The sequence below is a fragment of the Vulpes lagopus genome, chromosome 22, assembly GCF_018345385.1.
Source record: "Vulpes lagopus strain Blue_001 chromosome 22, ASM1834538v1, whole genome shotgun sequence".
NCBI lineage: Eukaryota > Metazoa > Chordata > Mammalia > Carnivora > Canidae > Vulpes > Vulpes lagopus.
The window spans coordinates 9,020,162-9,045,464 of record NC_054845.1 but is presented as its reverse complement, the minus strand read 5'-3'; the positions used below and the strand labels follow the sequence as shown (position 1 = coordinate 9,045,464).

General features: G+C 37.9%; 1 protein-coding gene across 1 annotated transcript in view; it reads left to right on the top strand.

Moving 5' to 3' along the window:
- Positions 1–24,629, top strand: part of FTCDNL1 (formiminotransferase cyclodeaminase N-terminal like) — a 30,338-nt gene extending 5,709 nt beyond the window's left edge. The window contains 2 exon segments of the mRNA XM_041737741.1: positions 22,928–23,129; positions 24,560–24,629. Coding sequence (XP_041593675.1) covers positions 22,928–23,129; positions 24,560–24,629 — 272 coding nt within the window.
- Positions 24,630–25,303: the final 674 nt, after the last annotated feature.

Below are 25,303 nucleotides of genomic sequence, written 5' to 3'. Positions count from 1 at the left end.
GATTATCTTGAATGTTAATCATAGGAAGTAAAATTTGCTTCTTTGTTGTTTATCTTTATTTTTAAAATGGTCATATTACACTAGTGAAAACTCAAAGTAGTAGTATTATAGGTGTCTATAATATGTACTTAGGTATAATGATGGGTGTGATCCTGTAGTCTCGCATCGGGCTCCCTGCATGGAGCCTGCTTCCTCCTCTGCCTATGTCTCTGCCTCTCTCTCTCTGTGTCTCTCATGAATAAGTAAATAATAAAAATCTTAGAAGGAAAAAATTTGATTACTGAACAAAAACAAAAATCAAATACTTATGCTTCAGAAAAATGAATGTATATTTTAATGTAATTATTCATAAAGCATTCTGAAAATAACATGGACTTTTATCAGATTAATTTGATAAAATTGAAAAAATTTAAAGTAACCAAGTGAAAAAAATACAAAGTTGTTTAAGACTGATAATTTCTCCACTTTGAGGAATAAAGAATTGGCAGAAATGTGAAACTTGATGACAATTGGGAGGTGAGGTGAAGGGAACTGTTGGATCTTTTATTTTTCTTTATTTGGTTAAAAACAACCTTTGTACAGATTGCAAAAAAAAACAACTAGTGGGACAGTAAAATTATAGCTGCTTCTTTGGATGCAATTGAAAGTTTAATGATTGCTATTTGCAGTTTCACACGTTAGGGTAATTCTCTTCTGGCTACAACTTGGGGGCCTGTAAGTCTATCACTATGGAGGTTCGAGAGGGGATCCACTCTTGCCTGGGAGCAGTGAACCTCTTTCCCACTTATGCTCTCTCTGTGGACGAGTGTGGAGCTGTGGCCAAAAGTAAGAGAAAGTTTAGGGTAGTGTGTCATTCCTATTGGAAACCATTTTTCACAAATCAGGACAGTTTGTAATAATACTATCATTCGTTGACTCCCTGGGAAGAGTTGACCTTGAAGAATTAACATCAGCAATAGGCTCTCATGGGTTGCAGTGCATAGCTAGTCGCTGTGCCTTATCTCTCCACTTTCCACCCCACAACACTGTGGAGCTCTAAATGCCATGGGATGGGGCAAATCAACCATTTTGTCCCTTATAGATTCACCATAGATCATGAGAAACAACAGTAGTTTCTAATGAGTTCCTTAGACTCTTCAGGGCAGAACAATGGTGTGTTTTGCCCATCTGTGTCCTATTTTCTTGAGCAGGGGTAATGATGAGGTTGAAAAACCACTTAAATGTTAACTCCTACCCCTGTTTCCTCTGATATTTTTTTCTTTCCTATGCACAACTCTCTTTAAGATTTGCTTTAGAACGGAACTGTCACATGCTTGATTTAAGCCCCAGGGGTAAGTTTAATTTGGAAAATTTGAGCTATGTCACTTGAGGTGTTTTTGAATTAGGCAAATTGGGAGAAAAGAAAGACCTTTTGCCTGGACTGTCTAGCTGCACCGTGGTTAATTACGAGATGCAGAGCCTCATAACCTTTGGGGGAAAGTCCGCCTTAGGATAATTGCATTCTTCTCTGTATGACCTCAAGTCCCTGTATGATGTTGCCTCATTTTTATTTAATGCTGAATTGTCTAACAATTGGGATGCAGATTTGGACTCTGATGGTGTTACATCAAGTAGTAGCAACAGGGAAGGAGACTTGTTTCCAGAGGAGCACCTCACTGCCTGTGCGTTTTAATGTGACCTGACAACCTAAAGATTTATTTACCAGGGCAGTCTTAGCCCAGAATTTGCTGCACCTTTTATCCAAGGAAGGGTTAAGATTCAGCAGGGGGAGAATACATTTCACACAAAAATGAAGAGTTCAGAATTGTCCAGACCAGAATAATGATTTTAATTGTCTTCAAAACAATTATGTTCAATTACATTAAGTCTCAAATTAGCTAGTACATGAAGTTCTTCATTACATCAGGACTAGTCCACCCCCAGATGTTCATCCTGCGTAGGAGACAGTTGACAATCGGAGGGTCTGGACACAGTATTTCTCCCTTCCCTTGCCCTTTTGCTTCATTGGCAGCTACTGTACCTCATGATTTAAACATGGACATTTCTAATTAAATGAGAGCTCAGCTGCATTCTTAAACTAATTTATAACATTTGATTTGAAATGTAATAGCTTCAATCTTCATCTGATTAAAAACAGTCATATACTGTATATGGTTACTATTTTGATGCTGCAACATGCAGTTTTTATTTTTACATTCCCCTTTCTACACAGCTGTTCATCTAATATCATCCAATTTTTTAAAGTTTTTTTTTTTTTTTTTTTGGTTGTTGTTGTAACAGCATGCTCAGGCATTCTTATGAGGTAGAAGTATTCAAATTCTAGGACTTTACTGTTCTCAGAACAGTGAAGGGATGTTTTTCACTCAGGATAATCCCTTCTCACGGAAACCAACTTTAGGATAATACGTTAACTAACTTTCTTTGGGAAGAAGGGCAATGGAGAACATTCTAGTGACATGAAAAATAATTAATGTTGATATGTGTAATTCATGTATGCTTTATATGCAAATGTCCTGAATAATATATTTCAGAACTTTTTTATAGCAACTGTAAGCTTGCTTTTAACTTAAGGAATGGTTTCTGAAAGTGGGGTTCAAAATTGATGTTCAGAGGCCTTATAAATAATGTCAAAATCATTTACAAGTTTTATGCATGTTCATTTATGTATACACACATATGCACAAACACATGTAATTGTGCATCTAATTTTAGTTTAAGAACTTTTAGGATAATGGGCACAGCAATACAGAGGCTCAGATGTGAGAGCACTGTGAGTTTGAGGACTTGCAGAGGATGTCAGTGTGGCTGGCTGGAACTTAAAGATGGGGTGGAATGAGAGAGGCATTCCTGGGCATGTTAAAAAAAAATGAAGCTTCAGAGGTAATTAGAGGTCAGAGCATGAAGTCCTATATTGCAAGTTGAGGAGTTTAAACCTTATACTAAAGGCACTGGGAACCACAGAAGAATTTTAAGCAAGAGAGTGGTATGATCGGCTTTGAATTTTAGAAGCTTACTCTGCCTATATTAGAGGATGGACTGGAAGCAGGCAAACCAGTTTGGAAAGGTGATGGTGCCTTAGGTAATACAGTGGAGAGAATGGACAGAAACCATAGGATGTTGGGGGTGGAAACAAAGCAGTGGTATGAAAGTGTCATCACTTACAAATGATGGAAGAAAGGGGGTTGGGGGGGAAAGACAGTGAATACTTTTTTACATGCTGCCACTTGGCAATTAGATATAAAATGGAGAGCTAGAGGACACAGAGATCTAGTCTCTATTTATTTAAAGCTTACACTTTTCCAAAAATGTTTTGGACTTCGATTTTCATTTTCAATAAAAACCACATTTGACCTGTTAGGCTCTCTTTCATTTTTATCTGTATTATGTCTCTAGAACTTTTCTTTCCTCCCTTTTCCCCTTCCTCCCTGTGTCCTTCCCTCTCTCTTCTCTCTCTTCTGTCCTCCTTCCTTTCCTCCTTTTTCCTCTTTGTTATTATCCAAGTGATACACACATGTGGTTGAAAGCTGACTATTTCACAGGGTTCCCAAAACTCTAAGAACCTACATAACTCCTCTTTCCCTATCACTTTAATTTGCTTCTTCCCAAAGCCAAGTGCTTTCAGCCCTTTGGCCTTATCATATAGGATTCAACTCCAGATATCTAAATGCCAACTCATATTGGTGCTTTCTTGGTTTTTCAGTTTTAGGCATTGTCTGTTGACTTCTCCCTGCAGAAGGTGAGGATTTCTCTTCCTTTTACCACTCACCCCACCCCCAACATACACACACTCACACACTCTTCCTAATCCTCCCTCTTCCCCATACAATTATGTCAAAATTTGGATAACTATTTAATGTCTACATTATTATAGCTATGTAAACATTATTCACAATGAAGTAATCAGAATGTTGTTTTCATTTTACCCTTTCTGCACAACTTTTTCTTTTGGCTGGAATTGATCATTATATTTTTGATTGTTTATTGACCTAGTTTTTTATATATAATCAATGGTTTAACCCCAACCTCTCTGTTAATAATGACATCTCTCCACACATTTAGATTGATAGAACATTCAATACATGGAATGTCCTATCTGTTTAATCTCCTTAAGGAGCTGTCTTCTAGACCTTTCTGACCTGTTCCAATCTAGACCAGTTGCCCTCAATTTGTTGAGGATAACTGTAATCATGGAATCTCCCTTAACCATCATCCTGGGTGTTCCCTTTATCTCTCTCCATGTTGAATACACTGGTTCCTAAATTTCATATCTTCTCTTTTTTGTCCCCCTTAGGTTATGCCCTTGTTTTAGGGGAACATATCTTCTATTTACTTCTAAAAAAGGGGGGGGGGCGAGTATATTTTTGAGACCTTGCATGTCTGAAAATGCTATTATTCTATCATCATACTTGTTAGTTTGGCTAGGTATAAAATTCTAGGTTAGAAATCATAAGCCTTTATTTTGCAGACATTGTATTATTGAACTTTTATTTTTATGTTACTGTTGTGACCTTTAAAGCCATTATGATTCCTAATCTTTGTTTGTGATCTGTCATTTCTCTCTGGAAGCTTGTAAGATCTTTGCTTTGTTTCTAGTGTTCTGAAATTTCTGTGATGCACCTTTGTATGGGTCTATTCTCATTTATTATGCCAGATATGTTAGGCCCTTTGAATCCTTGAAACTCTTGTTCCTCAGTGCCAGACAACTCTCGAATTGTTCCACTGATGATTTCTTCCATTTTCTCCGTTCTTTCTGGAAGCCCCATTATTTGGATATTGGAACTCTTGTACTGATTCTCTACATTTTTTTCCTCTTTCCCCCATCACTTTATATTTTTATAATACTTTCTGGCAAATTTCCTCTATATTACAGCCTTCAGTAAGTCTTTCATTTCTTTTATATTAATTTCCAGATGCTTTTGTATACTCTCTGAATGTTTTATTTTATTTTATTATTTGAAATAACATCCTGGCCATGTCTCATGAATGCAATATCAGTGGGTAATTTTTTTATGTTTTCTTCTTCCTGTATTGTGTCTGTTTTTCAACCCCTGCCCTCACTGTCACCCCCAGGTTACTTGTTTGTTTAAAAGGCTTTCCTCGGGGATCCCTGGGTGGTGCAGCGGTTTGGCGCCTGCCTTTGGCCCAGGGCGCGATCCTGGAGACCCGGGATCGAATCCCACGTCGGGCTCCCGGTGCATGGAGCCTGCTTCTCCCTCTGCCTGTGTCTCTGCCTTTCTCTCTCTCTCTCTCTGTGACTATCATAAATAAATAAAAATTAAAAAAAAATAAAAGGCTTTCCTTGGATGTCTGATGATTGTTGGTTGGTGCTTACCCTAAGAGTAGACACTAAAATACTGGAGTGGATATTTTCAGTATATAGGTGGAGCTTGTCAGCTGTAGACTCATCTGACTGGATCATTTCTTTGATGACCCCCTAGATCAGTAATTTTTGGTCTTTCTTCTTGGGCTGTTCAAGTTCCCCAGAAAAGGATCTTCCAGTCTTGAGGGTAGATACAGCTATGTTTTAGGAAATGAATTAAGGAAGAGGGCTAGTAGAGTCTCAGCATTTAGTTTGTAATAGTCTCTTATCTCCCCTCTTTTTATTACTCATCTCTGCCCTCAGGTCTGCCCAGTATTCCCTAGCTGACATGCCCTGGTGCCAGATGCTTCTTGTCTTCTGCCAGGGTGGAGGCAGGGCACTTGCCTATCAATGTGGAGGTTGGGTTAGTATCTAACAGCTACTTAAACAGAATTCCCATGAGCCTCCGTTTTGAGCTTTGCCTTTATCTTCCATTCTGAAGTGGGTCTGCCATTTCTGATCATTATCAAGTATCTGTGGCATAAGTCAGGTTCCTTCACTGATGTCCTTTTGCTGCCATGGGCCTACTAAATCATCTACCACTCTTATATCTGTTTTCCAGGTTCCAATGCTATTGCCTCTTCTTCCATTTGTTTGAGTGAGTCCTTGCTTTTAGAAAGTATCCCTTTCCCATCTTTTTCCTGGGGTTTTAGGAGGAAGTGAAAGTAAACATAAGAATTCATACTCTCATCTTCACTTGGAAGTCCTTACTTCTGTAATTCTTCTCGATGATTTTTAATTAATTTGGATCATTCAAGAACACTTAAGTCACCTGATTTGGAATCAGTGGTAATTTACAGAAACATATTTTTTGTCTTATGTCCAACTCAATATTAAAGATATTAAGTCTCAATTTCTGGGCTTTTATACATTTTTTTAATAAGCTGTGGATCATACGGCTTCCTGTATGTTTTCCCTTTTTTCCTTACTCAGTGTTTTTACATGTGGGAGCCAGTGTTTCTGAAACATGACCCTGTTTTCCATTCACACATAAATCTTCATGAAAAGGATTGAGTGAAAATGTGGGGGAGGGTCAGGGCAGAAGGGGCTCAGGCAAGTTCTCCCAATAATTTTCTAGTGAGAGTGGGCTTACCTAACATGTAGGCTCATAACATTCAGCTTTAAAAGTCTGGACTATAGCTATGAATTTTATAAATGATATGGAAACTTGCTTTTTGTTTTATGTCATTAATTAGATGAAATAATGTTTGTACAGTGCCATATAAATTGACATTATTTAGAAGATTGAAAAGATGAGGTGCTAGCTTAAGTAAGTTATATGAATAAAGAAATAGCTTATACATAATTGATTTTTAGTTTTTTGATTTACCTTAAATTATATAAAACATTAATGAATTTGATTAGAAATATCAGCCTTGTTAGATGTTTTTTTGAGTATCTTTATGACTTGGAGGACATGTGCCATGACAGATTCACACGATGTCAACACTTGTGTGATAGTCTTGAGACCCTTTGATTACCTTATTACAGATTGTCAAAACATGGGCTGATCTGGCAAATCAGGCACAACTTTCCCTTCAAGAATTTTCTACCCTGATTCTCTAGTTGCTATGGAGATTGCCTTATAAAACAGCCCTGGATTTGGTTGAGATTAGTCAATTTAGATGCTGGATTCTGATATAATTCTCTCCATCATCAGCAATGCCCTCATTGCCATAGTATAAAAACAGTGGTTGATTTTACAAGCATATGTTAACATAGTTTTAGGACATAGCATTTAGTTTGAGAATTTTAAGTATACTGGCACTATATTTTAAGAAAACTGAAAAAACAAGGGATTATGAATTAGGAAAGTACTTAATTGATTTAGTACATTTTGATTACAAAGGAGAGGGCAGCCCCAGTGGCTCAGCGGTTTAGTGCCACCTTCAGCCTGGGGTGTGATCCTGGAGACCCCGGATCAAGTCCCATGTCGGGCTCCCTGCATGGAGCCTGCTTCTCCCTCTACCTGTGTCTCTTCTCTCTCTCTCTCTCTCTGTCATGAATAAATAAATTAAAAATCTTAAAAAATAATTACAAAGGAGAGTTACCAGATTATTCATAAATGCATATTGCTATAGGTTTAATAAATGCAACAGGATTGTATCTACCAATATAAAAGGAGGTACTAATGAGGAAGGATAAGGCCAAATGAGAGAACTGGGATAAACTAACCTGTTTTTCCACAGCAATTAAGGAGGAAAAAGCTTATTTGAAAAAGCTGCACTCTTTTCTTTCAGTTTGACTCTGTGGTAACGTGAAGTCCAAGCAAGTTAACACCCTGTGGAGCAAGCCATGACCAGTGGAAGGACCTGAGCTAGTAGATGCATACTCTCACCTTTTGTTCTTGAGATGGACAATTCTGAGGCTCATTCTAGCAAGGCCAAGCCTCAGTTGCTCACAATGATGACTAGCTTGGTAACACATCCTTGTATTGACTCTCCCTCTTTCCCTGTTTCACTCTTGATATATATTGAATAGGATTTATTGCAAATATTGAAAACAAAATTACTATAAAAATCTTGGGATGAGTGAGTGGAATGCATGAAATCTTTGCTGCCTGGCTGCATGATGAAGCCATGGATCATGGTGGGAGACATTAACATTCACCCTTTACTAGTAAAGGTATCCCCGGGGGGCTCTCAAAGTTTAAGGGCTCTAGGTTTTCCAATTTTGAGTAGTTATTTACAGTACCCAGTGATTGATTTTATGTGATCATTGGTGGTGTTTTAGAGACTGTGAACCTAATAAGGGATTTATAGCAGGTGACTGATACCATAGCTAACTTTTTGAGTCCTTGTCCCCAGATCTTAGCAATTCTTTTTTTTTTTTTTAAGATTTTATTTATTGGGGATCCCTGGGTGGCTCAATGGTTTAGCGCCTGCCTTCAGCCCAGGGCATGATCCTGGGATCCGGGATTGAGTCCCACATCGGGGTCCCTGCATGGAACCTACTTCTCCCTCTGCCTGTGTCTTTGTCTGTCTCTCTCTCTCTCTTTCTCTCTCGTAAATAAATTTTAAAAATCTTTAAAAAAAGATTTTATTTATTTGAGAGAGAAAGTGTGTGCAAGTGGGGGGAAGGAAAGGGGGAGAGGGATAAGAGGACTCCGCACTGAGCATGGAGCCTGACTCAGGGCTTGATCTCATGACCCTGAGATCATGACCTGAGCTGAAATCAAAGGTCAGATGTTTAACTGACTGAGCCACCTAGGTGCCTCCTTATCTTGGCAGTTCTTTTCCTGAGTTCCTTTTCCTTTTTATCCCTGCTTCCTAACATTTGCAGTGACTTCTAATGTCAAAGTCACTAGGATTAGAAAATTCTGAAGAAGTGACATAGTGATGCTAGTGACATTGATGGGCCTGTAAAATGAGCTACATCAGTCCAAGTCTGTCCACACCCTTGTGTATCCACCAGCCCATCTCCCTGCTCTCCATTGGTCAAGTGAAGGTGTACTTCTTCAGGAGACCCAGAGCATGCAATGATGTAATGACGTAATGTAATGACGTAATATAACATGGTTATAACATTGTTATTAATTAGATCAATTATAATTTATTGTTTGATATTAAAATTCATGTATTAACTCATTCCCCAGTTTTAGTTAACCAAAAACATATAGTAAGATAATATTTTGAGATATTAATTCCTGTGTGCTTCTTTCCCCCATAGCCTATGTGTGACGATTTCCTGGACAATCTGAGTTACCTGCTACCTTGAGGGGTATAGAATTTTTATAGTAGGAGTGAGAAAGTAGCAGTCGGGGATGCTAGGGTGGCTCAGTTGGTAAAGCCTCCAACTCTTGATTTTGGCTCAAGTTATGATCTCCAGGTTGTGAGATGGATGGAGCCCTGCGTCAGACTCCATACTGGACATGGAGCCTGCTTAATTCTCTCTCTCCCTTTCCCTCTGCCATGCCTCTCCTTCCTCTCAAGAAAAGATGAAAAAAAATGAAGTAGTTCATTTTTGGATTTTTGACAACTTGAAGGAGAGGCCTCGGAGAAGCAGTGCATAAAGTTTATACCATTGCAATAGAAAAAACAAGGGAGGAGGCCACCTCACTCCCTGCCCAGAAAAAGATGAGGATTGGTGTGGGGGGTTTGAAAGGAGGATGTTTGTTATAAATAGTATGCTCTTTCCTTTCCCAAATTTTGAACCAATTTTTCAGTAAAGAAAAGATGAGAAGAGGAAATACTAACTTAATACTGATGAAACTAACATTGACAGCTGAGCTTACTCAACCAGAGAATTAGATAGACTCATTCAGCCCATCACAAGCAGCCCTGTACAGCACAAGAAGGCTTTTAGCAAGGAGGAATGGACCAGAATACATGTTTCCTTCTCGCAGCTAGCTCCTTAGAAGGAAGAAGGAGGAAGAGTTTGCCTATGCAAACCCAACTTCTCTTCCAAACTCTCCATCAGGGAATGAAATTTAGGAGGAAGGGAGGCCAGTGTTTATTTCCTAGGGCTGCAGTAACAAAGTGCCATACACTGGGTGGTTTAAACAATAGAAATGTATTTAAAATTTTTTTAAAAAAATATTTATTTATTTGAGACAGAGAGAGAGCAAGCACAAATAGAGGGAAGGAGCAGAGGGAGAGGGAGAAGCAGACTCCCCACTGGGCAGGGAGCCTGGATGTCGGATTCAATCCCAGGACCCTGGGATCATGACCTGAGCCAAAGGCAAGTGCTTAACCAACTGAGCTTCCCAGGCTCCCCAAATGACAGAAATTTGTTATGTCATAGCTCTGGAGGCCAGAAGTCTGAGATCTAAGTATCAGCAGGGTTTGTTCCTTCTGAGGGCCATGAGGGTAGGATCTGTTCCTTTTTGGTTTTCAGATGGCCCTCTTCACGTTCACATGTCATTTTCTTTATATATTGTCTATGTCCAAATTTATTTCCCTTTTTAAAAAGATTTTATTTATTTGAAAGAGAGAGAAAACAGGGGGAGGGGCAGTGGGGAGGGAGAGAGAGAGAGAGAGACCGACCGTCCAGCAGACTCTCCACTGAGGGCAGAGCCTGACACGGGCTCAAACTCACCACCCTGAGATCATTACCAGAGCTGAAACCAAGAATCAGATACTTAACTGACTGAGCCAATGTAGCGCCTCTGAAATTTCTCTTTTATGAGGACACCAGTCATACTGGATTAGAGTCCCACCCTACTCCTGCATATGACCTCATCTTAACTAATTTTATCTGCAGTGACCCTCTTCCCAAATAAAGTCATATTCTAGAGTTCTGAGGGTTATGGCTTCAACATATGAATTTGAGGTGGGATACAGTTTAACTCACAACAGCCAGCAAGACCAGCAGAACTCTCTCCATCTAGAAATATCAGTAGTGAGCAAAAAACATTCCCCCCCCAAAGGAGATTTAAAGAAGTGGACGTAGGGTCTCCCTTGAGAGGTGGCAAAGAGCAGAGGGACTATGGGAAGGACACTGGGAGGACTTGACCTGTTAAAGGAGCACATGGTAAGAGTTAGGGCTAGGCTTGTGATGACTGAGAGATTGTTGAGTATGGTTGGTGGCCAGTGACCAGGAAGATGTGTGGGAGCAGAACATGCACAAGGAAACCAAACTCACTCATGTAGACGTTTTTCTTTTCTTTTCTTTCCTTCCTTCTTTTCTTTCTTTTCTTTTCTTTCTTTCTTTCCTTTCCTTTCCTTTTCTTTTTTCTTTTCTTTTCTTTTCTTTTCTTTTCTTTTCTTTTCTTTTCTTTTCTTTCTTTTCTTTCTCTCCTTTTCTTTTCTTTTTTCTCCTTTCTTTTCCTTTCCTTTCTTTTCTTTCCTTCCTTCTTTTCTTTCTTTTCTTTTCTTTCTTTCTTTCCTTTCCTTTCCTTTTCTTTATTTTCTTTTCTTTTCTTTCTTTCACCAGTTGGGGAGCGTTGGTTGGGTGTAAGAGCCAAATTAACTCTTTGCAGCTGTGAGTAGTGGGCTTTGTTTTGAAGGCATTACACAATGATGATATATTGGCCAGCAGAAAGATTTCTTCTGGCAGAGCCATTCCCAAGGCTTTCCTATGTCCCATCTGAACCCTTCTTTGGGGCAGCCCCAGCTTCTCAATAGCCTCCTGGAAGGCAGTAAGAGGTCCTTACTAAAAGGGAGAATCTTTAGGAAGTGACAGGCCCAATTCTATCCCACCTATGTACTACATATGTATGTATAGGTGCCCATGTATTTTTGATCAGCATGAACTAAAGGACTATTGGGTATCTAGACAGGAAAGCCAAGTTTTAAGAGGTCAAAATAATGATTTTGGAGCTGAATAAACCTGAGTTCAAATTTCAGATCTGCTACTTATTTGCCAGCTGATGTTAGGAAAATGTGTCTCTTTTTGTTTTTGTTCTATTCAGTGGGAAATACTATAATCCTGCCAGGAGGATTTTGAGAAATAATGCCTGGATGTAAAGGTCCTGGTACACTGCCTCCCACCAATAAAGTAGCTGTCACTGCTTGTAGCGATTCTCTGTGGCTGTGTGGAGGAGGGTGTTGAGTGGTGGGGGCCCAGGCTATTCCCTTCCACCATAAAGGGAAAGGATCCCTCAGTTCCCTTTTGTGTTAGCAGGATTCCAAATAAGGCCTCTTTTGAGAAAAAGTTGAGAAAAAGGATTGCAGGACAAGATGTTTGAAAACCTCTTGGGCAGGAGATCTCTAAAGTGCTTTCATCTCTAAAATTCTAAGTTCTATAGTAGATAGTTTCTTCCTATTGGTTTTTCTTTGCAAAATAATATTCAGTGCCTATTTTAAACAAATACTATGAAGTTACATGAAGAGGTATTTGTGAACCTCCAGATAGTATCGAAGTGCCTATTATCTTTCCATTTACCATAGTTGATGCTATTGTGACTACCAGAGAAGTGTAATAGAGTACCTTACCCTAAGAAAGATGGGGTAATGGAATCTGTACCTGAAATAATCAGAGAACACCATAGGACAGATTAAAATATTCATATTACTGAATAAAGCATAAATAACATATGCTAGATTGCTCAGGAAAGTATAATTCTTTAAATGAATGATATGTCTGCACAACGTGGTAATTATCTCAGCATATGCCCTACACGAGAATAACAAGCTTTTGTATATATATCTCTATGAAAGTATATGTCCTATACAAGGAAATAACAAAATTCTTGGATGTGAAAATATATATAACATGTACCCCCAAACAACCAATGTACTATATATTTTTATGGATACCTATTTCTCCATGAACGTATATGATATATGAAGAGTTTAGAGGCATGTAACTCTTATGTTTATAATAAAGATAGATGATGGGTGAATTTTTTCTCTATAGCTGAAAAACAGACCTAGAAATCTTGAAAAACTTACTCATGTTTTTCCATCAAGACAGAAGCAGAATGAAGGGCTTCACAACTTTTTATTTATTGGATCTTGCCTAGGACTTTTATTAATTCTCTTTTTCAAAATTCCAAGTGTTCCATGTAAGGTTAAAGTTCACCTCTGACCATCATCCCCATTCCTGTTTCCCTGAACCCTTCCCTGCCAGGTTATGGTGTGAGGAGCTTTTGTACACTCTGAATTCAGAATTTCTTCATGTTTTTGTTTACAAATATGTACTCATAAACTCAATATAGTATTGCTTGTGTGTGTTCATAACATAAATGCTTTCAAAATAGAACTTTTTCATTCAGCAAGATATTTTAGAAATCTATCCATGGTATTACATATAGTTCTAGTTTGTTCCTTTTAATTTTTTTTTTAGTTTATTCCTTTTAATTGCTGTATAGTATCATGGTATGGATATATCACATTTTACCTGTTCCTCTATTTGTAGACATTCAGATTACTTCTCATTTGTCCCTACTATGAATCATGCCGCAGTGAACATTCTTGGATAGTCTTTCTCATGTACAAATGCAAGAATTTCTCTAATGGAATGGAGTCATTAGGTATAAACATTTAAAATATTTTGACAGATTAACTTTTACATGAAAATCAACCAAGTGTTTACCCTCATTTCTTCATCCTTATTTCCATAGGTTGGAGCAAGTTTTTTCTTTGTACTTTATTTTTTACTGCCATACCAGTGACAACTCAGAGACAGGTGGAATTACTATTTCTTAGCAAGTCCTATTCATTTTGAATCATAGATGCTTTAATCAGTGAATCATTATTAGTAAGCTTATTTGTCCTTTAGGAATGAAATGTGACAGAGTAAACAGTAGCATCCAGAGATGTACTGTAGAGTTTTGTCCACCTCCCCCAAATTATTTTCTGCTACTTCAAGAAAAAACAGGCAACAAAATGTGTCAGTAAAAATGCAATTTGGGAATTACACTTGATCTCGTTTTTTCAGCCTGATGTTTCTTTTCTTTCATCATAAAGATCAGCTGCATTTTATTTTTTTTCTAGGCCCTTCGAATAACATCCAGTTCTAGTCAGCATGTTTAATGTACTTCTCAATGATGTTCTAGCATAATAAATTTTCGTATCTCGTGCATGTGTACATATGGTAAAAATTTCTTCAAGTTCTAGCCATGTGGGGGAGGAATATTGTGGTTGCTTTGTTAATGCAGTGTTTGTGTTGGAGCGGTTAGGCCCCGCGCTTTAACTCTCAGCGCTGGGCGTAATGAGATGGCTTTGATGGTGGCGGAAGAGTCTAGTGGGACGTCCCAGCTTCACACTTCAAAGCAGAGCATATGGGGTGAATACTGGGTAGCTTCGTGCTCTTTGGGGATGGATGGTTGGGAGACAATTCCTAACAGCACTGTTTGAGGAAGATATTGGAAAAGAAATGGTCTATCTTTAAAATAATCCTGAATTGCAAGAAGAGAAATGTCCACCTCCCCCCTTCCATGGATTGAACTAAGAATATTTTTCTCCTAGTCTGTACTTAATTAGAGGCGGTGCAGCATCACACTACTATGTATTTTCAAATGACTTCTCTTTCAAAGGACTGTAGTGAGATGAATGGGCCAGTTTTATTTTAGGTATGTGTATGAATTTAGGCAAAAACTTTTAGGGCTATCTGTTTTACCATCTGAGAGATTTTTATGGCTTCTGGTAGAGAATCTTTTTTTTTTCTTCTCATTAAAAAATACATAAATAAAAAAATCAACTAAACAAAAATCTCAGCTATATTAAGAGAGCTAGACTGAAACTAGAGGACGCTTGTAAGATTTCAAGTCTAGCACCCAGTTTAATTTTTAGATTCTGTGCTTCTTTCCCTTTACTTGTTATTGGATCTGAGGTGATGGGGTTGAAGTATGCTCTTTTTGATTGCTATGTACTTATGAAAAAATTTAATCCTTGTTTGAGTATCATTAGAGTTCTGATTTAAAAATAATAAATCAGGGGATCCCTGGGTGGCGCAGCAGTTTAGCGCCTGCCTTTGGCCCAGGGCGCGATCCTGGAGACCTGGGATCAAATCCCATGTCGGGCTCCCGGTGCATGGAGCCTGCTTCTCCCTCTGCCTATGTCTCTGCCTCTCTCTCTCTCTCTCTCTCTCTGTGTGACTATCATAAATAAATAAAAATTAAAAAAAATAAAAATAATAAATCACACATCGTATTGTGGGTCAGAGGAAAGAAAATTTGTCTATTCTTAGAGGAAAGGGAAAGTCAGACCTGAGTTTTTTTCTAATTGTGCCTTTTGGCTGCTATTGAAAACATAATAAAATTGAGCTCATCAGTTATGTTCCTTGAGCTGCTGAAATGCAAGTCTGTTTAACAGTTAAATTTTAACTCCATTTTTACCAATAGTCCTAAATTGCTCCTAAAAGAAACAAAAGCAGTGGGGAAAAGGGCAATATTAAATACCACTGTAAATATGAAGCGTGTTTTAGTATAAGGCAGGCATATCCATTTAATTAAGCAGATTCTTAACTACTGTCTTTACATACAACTTTATTGTATCTTCTCTTTAAACACTACATTTCAGCCACATGTCTGTTATAGACTCAGAGAAAAACATTTTGTTAAGAATATGAAGCATAAGTTTCTCATTACATGGAGTTATTCTCATTGCATAGCTCCTCCTTTTGCAAAGAGGTATAACTGAACTCATAGAAGTCTCTAAAGTTAAGACTCTAAGTGATAAATGTACATGTATAGAAACAGCTAAAAATCATTTTTTAAAGATTTTATTTATTTATTTTACATACAGAGAGAGAGCCAGAGAGCACAAAGCAGGGGGAACAGCAGAGAGAGAGGGAGAGGAAGAAGCTGGTTGGTTCCCTGCTGAGCTGAGAGCCCAACTTGGGGCTCTATCCCAGGTCCCTGGGATCATGACCTGAGCCAAAGGCAGATACTTAACTGACTGAACCACCCAGGCACTCCTAAAAATCATTTCTGAGTAAATAAGATCAGCCAACCATGAGGGTTAAAATATATTGAAAAATATTGTCATTATCGGCCTTTTCAGAATAAAACTAACAAAAATTGAAAGATCAAAGCTGTTAACGATGGGGGGTAAAGATTGCCAAAAATGGAAGAAAAGTGAAAAAATATTGGTCTTTTAACAGGGCACAATTTAGGAAGCTACAGAATTTTCCTTTGCCTATTTTAAGACCAGCATGATGGTATCATATTCTTTCTGCACAAGGTGATTCAGATGTTTGCCTTGTCTGACAGTACTGACTGGTTCAGGGAGCCCATGTACAAGTGGTTTTGATGGCTGCTGATGGGACCAGTGTTCTGGGGACAGCTTATAAAACATGAAAATAATGGTGGAAATGGATCCCATGGTTTCTCACCAAGGATACATTGGATCCCCACTGCTGTTAAACCCACTTCTCACTTTGTTAGCATAGGGACCCCTTACTGTCATTTGTATGTTTGGAATGGAGCCCACTTTTCCAGGTTTGCAGTATCTAGTACTTGCAAAGTGCTTAGGAACCAAATTCAATTCATTCAACCTAACAAATGTTGATTAACGACAAGGCAATGCCTCAGGGAGTATGAAACCTAGATAGAGGAATGAAAGTCCACGATTAACTATATAATACAAGTAGATTAGATTTGATATTACATCCTATAAAAGCTGTAAAATACTATGTGAACACAAGAGAGAGAGAAATGAATTTCAGTGGAGGGAGAGCACAAGTATGAAGTAAGGATTATTAATTAGTTCAGAAGTTCTGGGTTTTTTTTGGGATTCATTGAAAGTGCTGGAAGTCCCCACTCTGGAAACATTTGACTTCACTGTAGAGAGAGTGGTGACTTTACAAGAAATGCACACAGAGCTGTTTTTGTTTTGTTTTGTTTTTTGTTTTTGTTTTTTAAAGATCTTATTTATTAGAGTGTGAGTGCACAGCTGGGGGGAGGGACAGAGAGAAGGGGAGAAGCAGGGAGCCTGACATGGGGTTCCATCCCAAGACCCTGAGATCATGACCTGAGCTAAAGGCCGATGCTTAAGGACTGAGCTCCCCAGCCACCTCAGAACTGTGGTTTTAAATAATCACTTACCTGAAAACCAATGAGTTGGTTCCCACAGGCTTGAGCTTGAAGTATTCAGAATTTTTATCTTCTGTAAAAGACCTGTTTGATTTGCATGGTGTGAGCATTTGAAGTTATGTGGGATGATTTTAACATAGATAATTGTGAAAATAAAATGATAAAATTAAAACTAACTCTTCTGAATATGTAATTTATATCACAAATAAAATAACTTACTAGTAAGCTTCTGACTAAATTTGATGCTCTTCTTTAAAATGCAGGCAATCTAAATTTATTTTTCAGCAAAATTACAAATACCCACCTGTCATGGGCTCTTAAGTTGCAATTATTAGAAACACAAATGTTATTTCCTTGAATATAAGGAGTGTAGTGTACTCTCTCTATTACTAACTATCATTTTGGCTTTGGTTGTCTTTTCATTGTACTTGAATAATGAAATATTTCCTTTTCTGGCTTCATTAAAGAACAAAAATTAAGTTGGATTCCTTCCACATGATTTTGTGTGGAAGACATAATGGAAGAGGAGTGTCGTTAAACTATTCGGGGATTTCTAGTGAGTGAAGACATACCAGTCCGGGAAGGTAGTCAGAACTTCCAGAATTCAGAAGAGTGGTGTGGGCTTGCCAGGGAGAAAGGCATCTATCGTTTACTGAGTCCCATGCAGCAGGCCTCATGCTAGTTGCTTTTCTTAGCTTATTTAATCTTAATTTCTTCATTTATTCTATGGAGTAATTTTTTCACTTTCTTTTTTTCCCTTCCTTTATTTTTCTCTCCTTTCCTCCTTCTTTCTTTTCCTTTGATTTTACTAAAGTATTTTAAAGCAAGTCACAAAGATCATGTCACTTCACTCCTACATATTCAATACATATTGCTAAGCACTGTGGACATTCTCTTAATTACAGTGTCATCATACCCAGCAAAATGAGAATTCTCTGGTACCATCTAATATCCAGTGTATAATCCAGCACATGTCATCCTGTGCTGGGCTGGTATGAATCTGGATCTACACATGATTCATGCACAGCATTGATTCATTGTATCTCTATCAGTTTTGATCTAGATCAGTCCCCCTGCATCACCCTTCCTCCTTTTTTTCCTACCTTTACTGGTTACAGAAACTGGGTCAGTGTCCTAAATTTGTCTGTTTACTCCTTTGTGGTATCACTTAATTTATATCTTCATCTCTCATATTTTTTATAAACTTTAAGTAGATTTAGAGGCCTGATTGGTTTGAAGTTTAATTTTTTTTTTTGGTAAAAATTCTTCAAAGGTGAGCCAAAAGCTTTATACTGTACCCTAATGGAACTGATAATGTCTGGTTACCTCAGTTCTGGTGATGCCTTTGTTCCTAATTGGCTTTTCATGAGGTCTTCATCTATTGATGATCTTTGTCTGAAACAATTATTTTCTTAGGAGTTATAAAATGATAGTTTTCTAATTATTTCATTACTTGTACATTTAGTAGTTGGATTTTTTTGTTAAAAAATCCTCAGTTCAGGCTATCTAGCTACCCTGAAATAGTTTATACAGGAAAGGTAGGATAAATACTTTTTCATATTCCTTTTTTTTTTTTAAGATTTTATTTATTTATTCATGAGAGATACAGAGAGCAGAGACACAGGCAGAGGGATAAGCAGGCTCCATGCAAGGAGCCTGATGTGGGACTCAATCCCAAGTCTCCAGGATCACGCCCTGGGCCAAAGGCAGGCACTAAACCGCTGAGCCACCCAGGGATCCCCTTTCCTATTCCTTTTAATTGCCATATCTCTAGATAAAGAGTTGGTACTTCAGAAGAAGCTTTAAAAAAATTGTTTTAAAATTTTACAGACCGAGAAGTTGAGGCTCAGAGATGTCAAATAAATTATTCAAGATCCCAATTAACTATTAAGAAGCAGAAATGGTATTCAAACTGGTATCTTCGGGCTTCAAAAATCCTATGCAGTTTGCACTAAACCAAATGCAACCCTGCCCTTAAACCCCCATTGCTAACTAACTTTTGGGAGTGGCTATAGCAAATATCTCCCACTGCTTTGTCCTTTAGGAACCAGGCTCCAAGAATTCTTCTTTGCAGACATTCAGGGCTTTATAAACTAATGCAATGTTCCAGAACTCTAGTTCGAAATGGAGGCGCTGGCCTGGATAGGTAGAGAGCTGGGCAAAGCCAGAACATATGTCACGCTGTTTAGTAGGAGAGACTTTAGGCATCACAGTTCGTGCTTTATGCTCCTGCAGCAGCCAAAGTAGGAGTCACTCTGAGTTATGATGGAGCAGGTACGGATGATCAGAACAATTTGGAGAACTGTCAGGTGTTATGATGCCTTAAAATCCTTGTTCTCCTAAATGTTCTTGCCATGCCCACCCCCTGCCACTCCAGATTTGAGGGGAGAATTTAGCTAACCGCCTACACATTATTTTACAATTCCTAAACCTCCATTGGCTGTACATGTCTTGGGCATCTGGCCCTACCTACCACCTGTGGTCCTTTAGTATCTTAATGTATTGTAAAGAAGCAGAGATCACTTAGTAAATTTGGGAGATTTTCTTTGTGGTGTGTACAACCTCATGGGCTTCCAATGCTAGGGTCCCAACCCGACTCAAAGGAAGAACATTACCCAAGATTTCATACAACCCAGGGGTACAAAATGTCTTTTAATATCCTCCACACTTTACCCCTCCCATCAACATTGCAGCCTACCTTAGAAACAAAAACCAAATAACAAATCCTAAAATTGCAGTTGGATAGATTTCCTATGCTTATTGTGGCTAGAGGCCCAATCTTAGCCTCTGATGTTCCATAATAACGAAGGCTCACACTCCTGCCATCCCAAGGCAATACCACCATTCTCTAAATACCTAAATTTTATACATCACAGACAGTATGTGTTATCTCTTTCCTTGCTTACTGGGGACTGTAATTAGTCCCATAAAAAGATGCCATCAGCAGCAAACAGAAGTCCTCTGAGGCAATTCCCCAGAAAAAAATTGGAAAGCAATTCTGTAGTCTGCCTTGGAAGATAAGGCTAGAGACAGAAAATCCAGATGTAAGGAATGGAGGAAGAGGATGAAAACAAGTTGTCATCCAAAGTAGCCACCAGGGTTGCCTGGGTAGCTCAGTCAGTTAAGTGACTGCCTTTAGCTCAGGTCATGATTCGGGAGAGAGTCTCTGGAGGGATGGAACTGCATTAGGCTCCCTTGCTCAGCAGCGCGTCTGCTTCTTCCTCTGTTCCTCATCTCGCTTGTGCTCTCTCTCTCTCTGGCTCACTCTCTCTCTTTCAAATAAATAAATAAAATCTCTAAAAAAACAAAAAAACAAAGTAGTCACCAATAATGTTTAAATATTAGACTTCCTTACAGAATATCTGGATTAGTGTTTATCCAATAGAACTTTCTGTGATTATGGAAATGTTCTATGTCTGCACTGTCCAATAGGGAGATTACTAGCCATGTTAGATTACTAAGTACTTGAAATGTGGCTAGTGCCACATTTAACTTAATTTCTAATTATATTTCATTCATATATTTAAATTTTATTTTTAATTTTTACTTTTTGATTCCCATTTCTCCCACTCCCCCACGCTCTATCTCTGACAACCAACAATGTGTTTATTCTCTGTATCTGTGAGCTTGTTTTTTGTTTGTGTGGTGTTTTTGTTTTTGTTTTTGTTTTTTAGAGTCTATAAATAAGAGAGATCATATGGTATTTGTTGTTTTTCTCTGTCTGATATATTTCCCTTAGCATAATACCCTCAAGACCCATCCACATTGTTGCAAATGGCAAGATTTCCTTCTTTTTTATGGCTGAAAAATGTTACATGTGTGTATCAGACATAATTTCTTTATCCATTCATCCATCGATGGACACTTAGATTGCTTCCATGTCTTGGCTATTATAAATAATGTTGCAATGAACAAGGGGGTGCAGACATCTTTTCAAGTGTTTTCATTTTTTTTATAATAAATACCCAGAAGTGGAATTGCTGTATCATATGGTAGTTCTATTTTTTATTTTTTGATGAACCTCCATGCTGTTTTCCATAGTGGTTTCACTAAATTATATTCCAATTTTAGTATATGTGCTTCCAAAGTGAGCACTGCACTAAATTATATTCCCACCAACAGTGCACAAGGGTTCCCTTTTCTCCACATCCTCATCATACTTGTTTCTTGTCTTTTTGATGATACCCATTCTGATAGGGATGCAGTCACATCTCATTGTGGTTTTGATTTGCATTTCCCTGATGATTAATGATGTTGTGCATCTTTAAATGTGCCTTTTGGCCATCTGCAAGTCTTCTTTGGAAAAATGTCTATTCAGTCTATTCAGATCTGCCCATTTTTAAATTAGATTGTTATTTGCTATGAGTTGCATGCATTGTTTATTTATTTTGGATATTAGCTCCTTATCAGATTCATGATTTGCAAATATTTTCTCCCATTCAGTACATTACTTTTCATTTAGTTGATGGGTTCCTTTGCTGTGCAGAGCTTTTTAGTATGATGTAGTCCCACTTTATTTTCACTTTCATTGCTTTTGCTTTTGGTGTCAGATTTAAAAAATCATTGCTAAGACCTACCTCAAGCAACTTACCTATGTTTTCTTTTAAAAGTTCTATGGATTCAAGTCTAACATTCAAGTCTTTTTTTTTTTTTTTTAAGATTTATTTATTTATATTAGAGAGAGGGAGAGAGAGGACATGCCAGTGGGGTCAGGGGCATAAGGGGAGAATATTCAAGCAGACTCCCCACTGAGTGCAGAGCTTCCTATCTCGGGGCTCAATCCTATGACACGTGAGATCATGACCTGAGCCGAAACCAAGAGTCAGACAGTCAACTGGCTGAACCACCCAGGTGCCCCACGTTCAAGTCTTTAATCCATTTTGAGTTGCTTTTTGCGTGTGGTGCAAAATAGTGCTCTAGTTTCATTCTTTTGCATGTGACTGTCCAGTTGTCCCAGCTCTGTTTGTTAAAGACACTGTTCTTTCTCCATTGTACAGCTGTTCTTGGTTGCTTTGTCCTAAATTGATGACCATGTATGTGTGGGTTTACTTCTGGGCTCTCTATTCTGTTCCCTTGATACATGTATCTGTTTTTATGCCAATACTGTACTGTTTTAATTACCATAGCTTTGTAATAGAGTTAGAAAGCAGGGAGCATGATGGCTTTAATTTTGTTCTTTCTCAAGATTTCTATCAGGGTTTTTGTGGCTTTATACAAATTTTAGGATTGTGTATTTTATTTCTGTGAAAAACTTGGTTGGAATTTTGATAGGGATTGCATTGAATCTGAGGATTGCTTTGGGGAGTATAGACATCTTAGCAATGTTGAGTCTACCAATCCATGAGCATGGAATATCTTTCCATTTTTGGGTATTGTCTTCAATTTATTTCATTAAGGTCTCATATTCAATATACATTTTTACCTCCTTGGTTAAATTTATTCTTAGGTATTTTATTCTTTTTGTTGTAGTTTTAAACAGGATTCTTTTCTTTATTTTTCTTTTTGATGGTTAATTATTAGTATGTAGAAATGCAACAGCTTTTTGTGTATTGATTTTGTATCCCACAATTTTACTGATTTTATTAGTTCTAACAGTTTTCTGATGGAATGTTTAGGATTTTATATATATAATATCATGTCATCTGCAAATAGTGACAACTTCATTTTTTTCCTTTCCAATTAATTTAATTAAAATTTAATAGTACATGTAGCTACAGGTTCCAGTGCAGGTCTGGTCCTTTTACTCTTAACTATTTCTTTTTCTTAACAAAATGCACAATTTGGTGCTGCTATAAAATTGTTTAAAAATTGAAGGCACTGATTTTATTAATTCTTGTCATGAATTTTCCACATGAAACTAGATTTGTGATGGGTTGGAGATTTTATCCTCTTTGTACAAAAACAAGCTTTTACCATGCAACTAACTTCAAGGGAAAATTAATTATACCCAAACTTTGATTTTTAAACATTGTATAAGTTATTTGGTTTAGTGGTGATGATTACACAGTGATGAGCAAATATTTAAGGTACTCTTAGGATTGGTTAAAATGGTAGATTTTGATGTTAAATATATTTTACCACAATAGAAAATTATATGCTCTACTTTTTATTGTGTTTGATTTCAGTTTAATTTGGTTAAAATATCCCACTGCCTGTGGGTCTTGCTGAGAATTTGGTCCTGCATGTTCCTGGCTGTGATGTGTTTCTTCTTGGTGAGGCTGACCTGCCTGAGAAGTACATTCTTGTTCAGAGAAGGAAGCAACTGGACTGGTTTATAAGGAGGGATTTCAGTGCTCTTGAATCTGACCTGGGATCTACACCTGCCTGAAGATGTGGTTTCACAGGTTCTTGGTATGTTTCTGTTCTGCTTTTGTTTTTACACTTACTAGAATCCTGAGGTCCCCTTTGTTTGGTTTCTCCCACATAAGTAGAAGGGTTTACAGTTGGGGACTCCTTGAATCAGGTGAGGTTCTTCTCTTGGCTTTTACTCTCACCCATGCTTTTATAAGCTGACGAGATAGTCTGGAAGCCCTGGTAGTATATTTGAAGAGAGGCCCCCAGGAGTGATATAATCAGGATCTTTAATGAGCCCTGCAGCATGGTCACTGATGACAGTGGTTGCAACTCCTGACACTGGGGAAGGTGCCTGGAGGCCTGCTGCTGTGTCTACAAGTGTGAGGTTGTATCCGGGGGCGTGATGGGGGCACTTTGAGGGGTAGAGGCTTGAGTAGAGGCTATTTGAGCTGGTAGGAAAGTCTTTGAGTACTTAAACATCCAATGTAGTCAAGTGGATGCTTACAGCTTGAGAACAGGCTCCTATGATGTAGAGAGCAAACACCGGGAATGATATTCTCTCTTCTCTTGGATCTCATCAACTTTTGCCTCTCTCTGCTACTCCAGTACTCCCCTGTGCTTAGTGTTTGCCTTAGGGAAAGGCAGTGCCCCGCTTCAAAATCCAGCCCTCGTTCCCTGTACTTTTCCATCCTACTGCCATTTATTTGAGTTTTAATCCTTTCCTTCTCAAATAACTTCTGTGAGGGTCACAAATTAGTAACATTTTGGTGGTTAATACCTACCTAGCAGTTGTTAAAATACTAGATCCCCAGGAACAAGAGGTGGGCAGGCACATTTCCTTGTGGCACAGCTCTGCTGTGGTTGCGTATAGGCCTTGTGCAGAATTCTGCTCTCAAAGAAATGATACCTATAATCAATTAGGGTAGAACAATGAAAAAAGCAGAGGCTGTGAGGATGTGCTCAAATCTTGGCCTGGCTGCGAACTGGGCATTAATCTCGTTAAGCCTCAGTTCCCATATCTATAAAATGGGCATAAGAACTGTACTCCCTCATAAGACTGTACGGTTGAAATTATATCTGTGAAGTACTAGATACGATACTAAAGGGCCATTTTTTAAATACACTGTAGAGAGATTTATTAAAGAGTGATTATAGATGTTTTTCAGTATTTAGTTATGGAAAAAAGGAAGAAACTAATTGCTCTCTGCCAATTTTAACCTCACATATTTTCCCACAATTTGTCTCACAAATGTAGAAGTGTAAGTTTTGTAACTAACTTTCAGAAATCTGTTTCCTGGTTTCTAATTTGAGCTCATTAAAGACTGAAGGAACCTAACTGCAGACTAAGTCATTGCGGTGCCAGGTGACTGGGATTGGTCAGGTGGACAGGAAGTAGAAATGGGGGTTATCAGTGTTGGGGCACAGAAGAACTGGCTTTAGCAGTAGGTTAAGCAGACTCTTGAAAAACTTAATTCTTGTTTTTGTAGTGCAGTGAAGATGAATGGGTCAGTATTTGGGAAGAACTTTAACCTGATAGTAAAAGTTAATCTGAGTTAAATGTTCATATTACATCTCTTAGGAACAAATTTGGTTTGTAATTATTTAAACCAAAGTGGATGTTGCTTCCCAGTCTCATGAAAGAATTGCTCACGGTTGAGATAATCTGTGTCTCTACTCCATCATTGCCTATTTTACATTGTTTGATTTGAAACGGTCAACCCTTTGGGATTTCTAATTTCTTCTTCATTTTACTCTACACAGAGATCTGTGATTTACATGAATAATTTCATCAACATCTGCAAATCCTAAGTTAAAACTTTAAGATGCCATAATTGGCACAAAATATTTAAAGATGGTATTTTAAAGGTAATGCTTAGTGCTGGGAAAGATGTAGTTAGAGGCACTCATGCTGCTAATGGTAATATAAAAAAAGCCTCCTGGAAGTGAGTCAGTGATATGTATCAACAGTTCTAAAAATGCATATAACTGCCTTGCAGGAATTCCAGTTCTAGTGATAAATCCTTGGGAAATAATAAAAGGTAGATGTACTTATCTACAAGTATGTTTATCAAAGCATTATTTATGATAGCAAATACTGGAAACATTACAAATGTTCAGGGTTTGGGAATGGTTAAATGGACTATAGCATACTCAAGTGAAAGATTGTTATACAAGCAATTAAGTGTGAAGTTTCAGAAGAATTTTTAATGATATGGAAAATATAATACAAT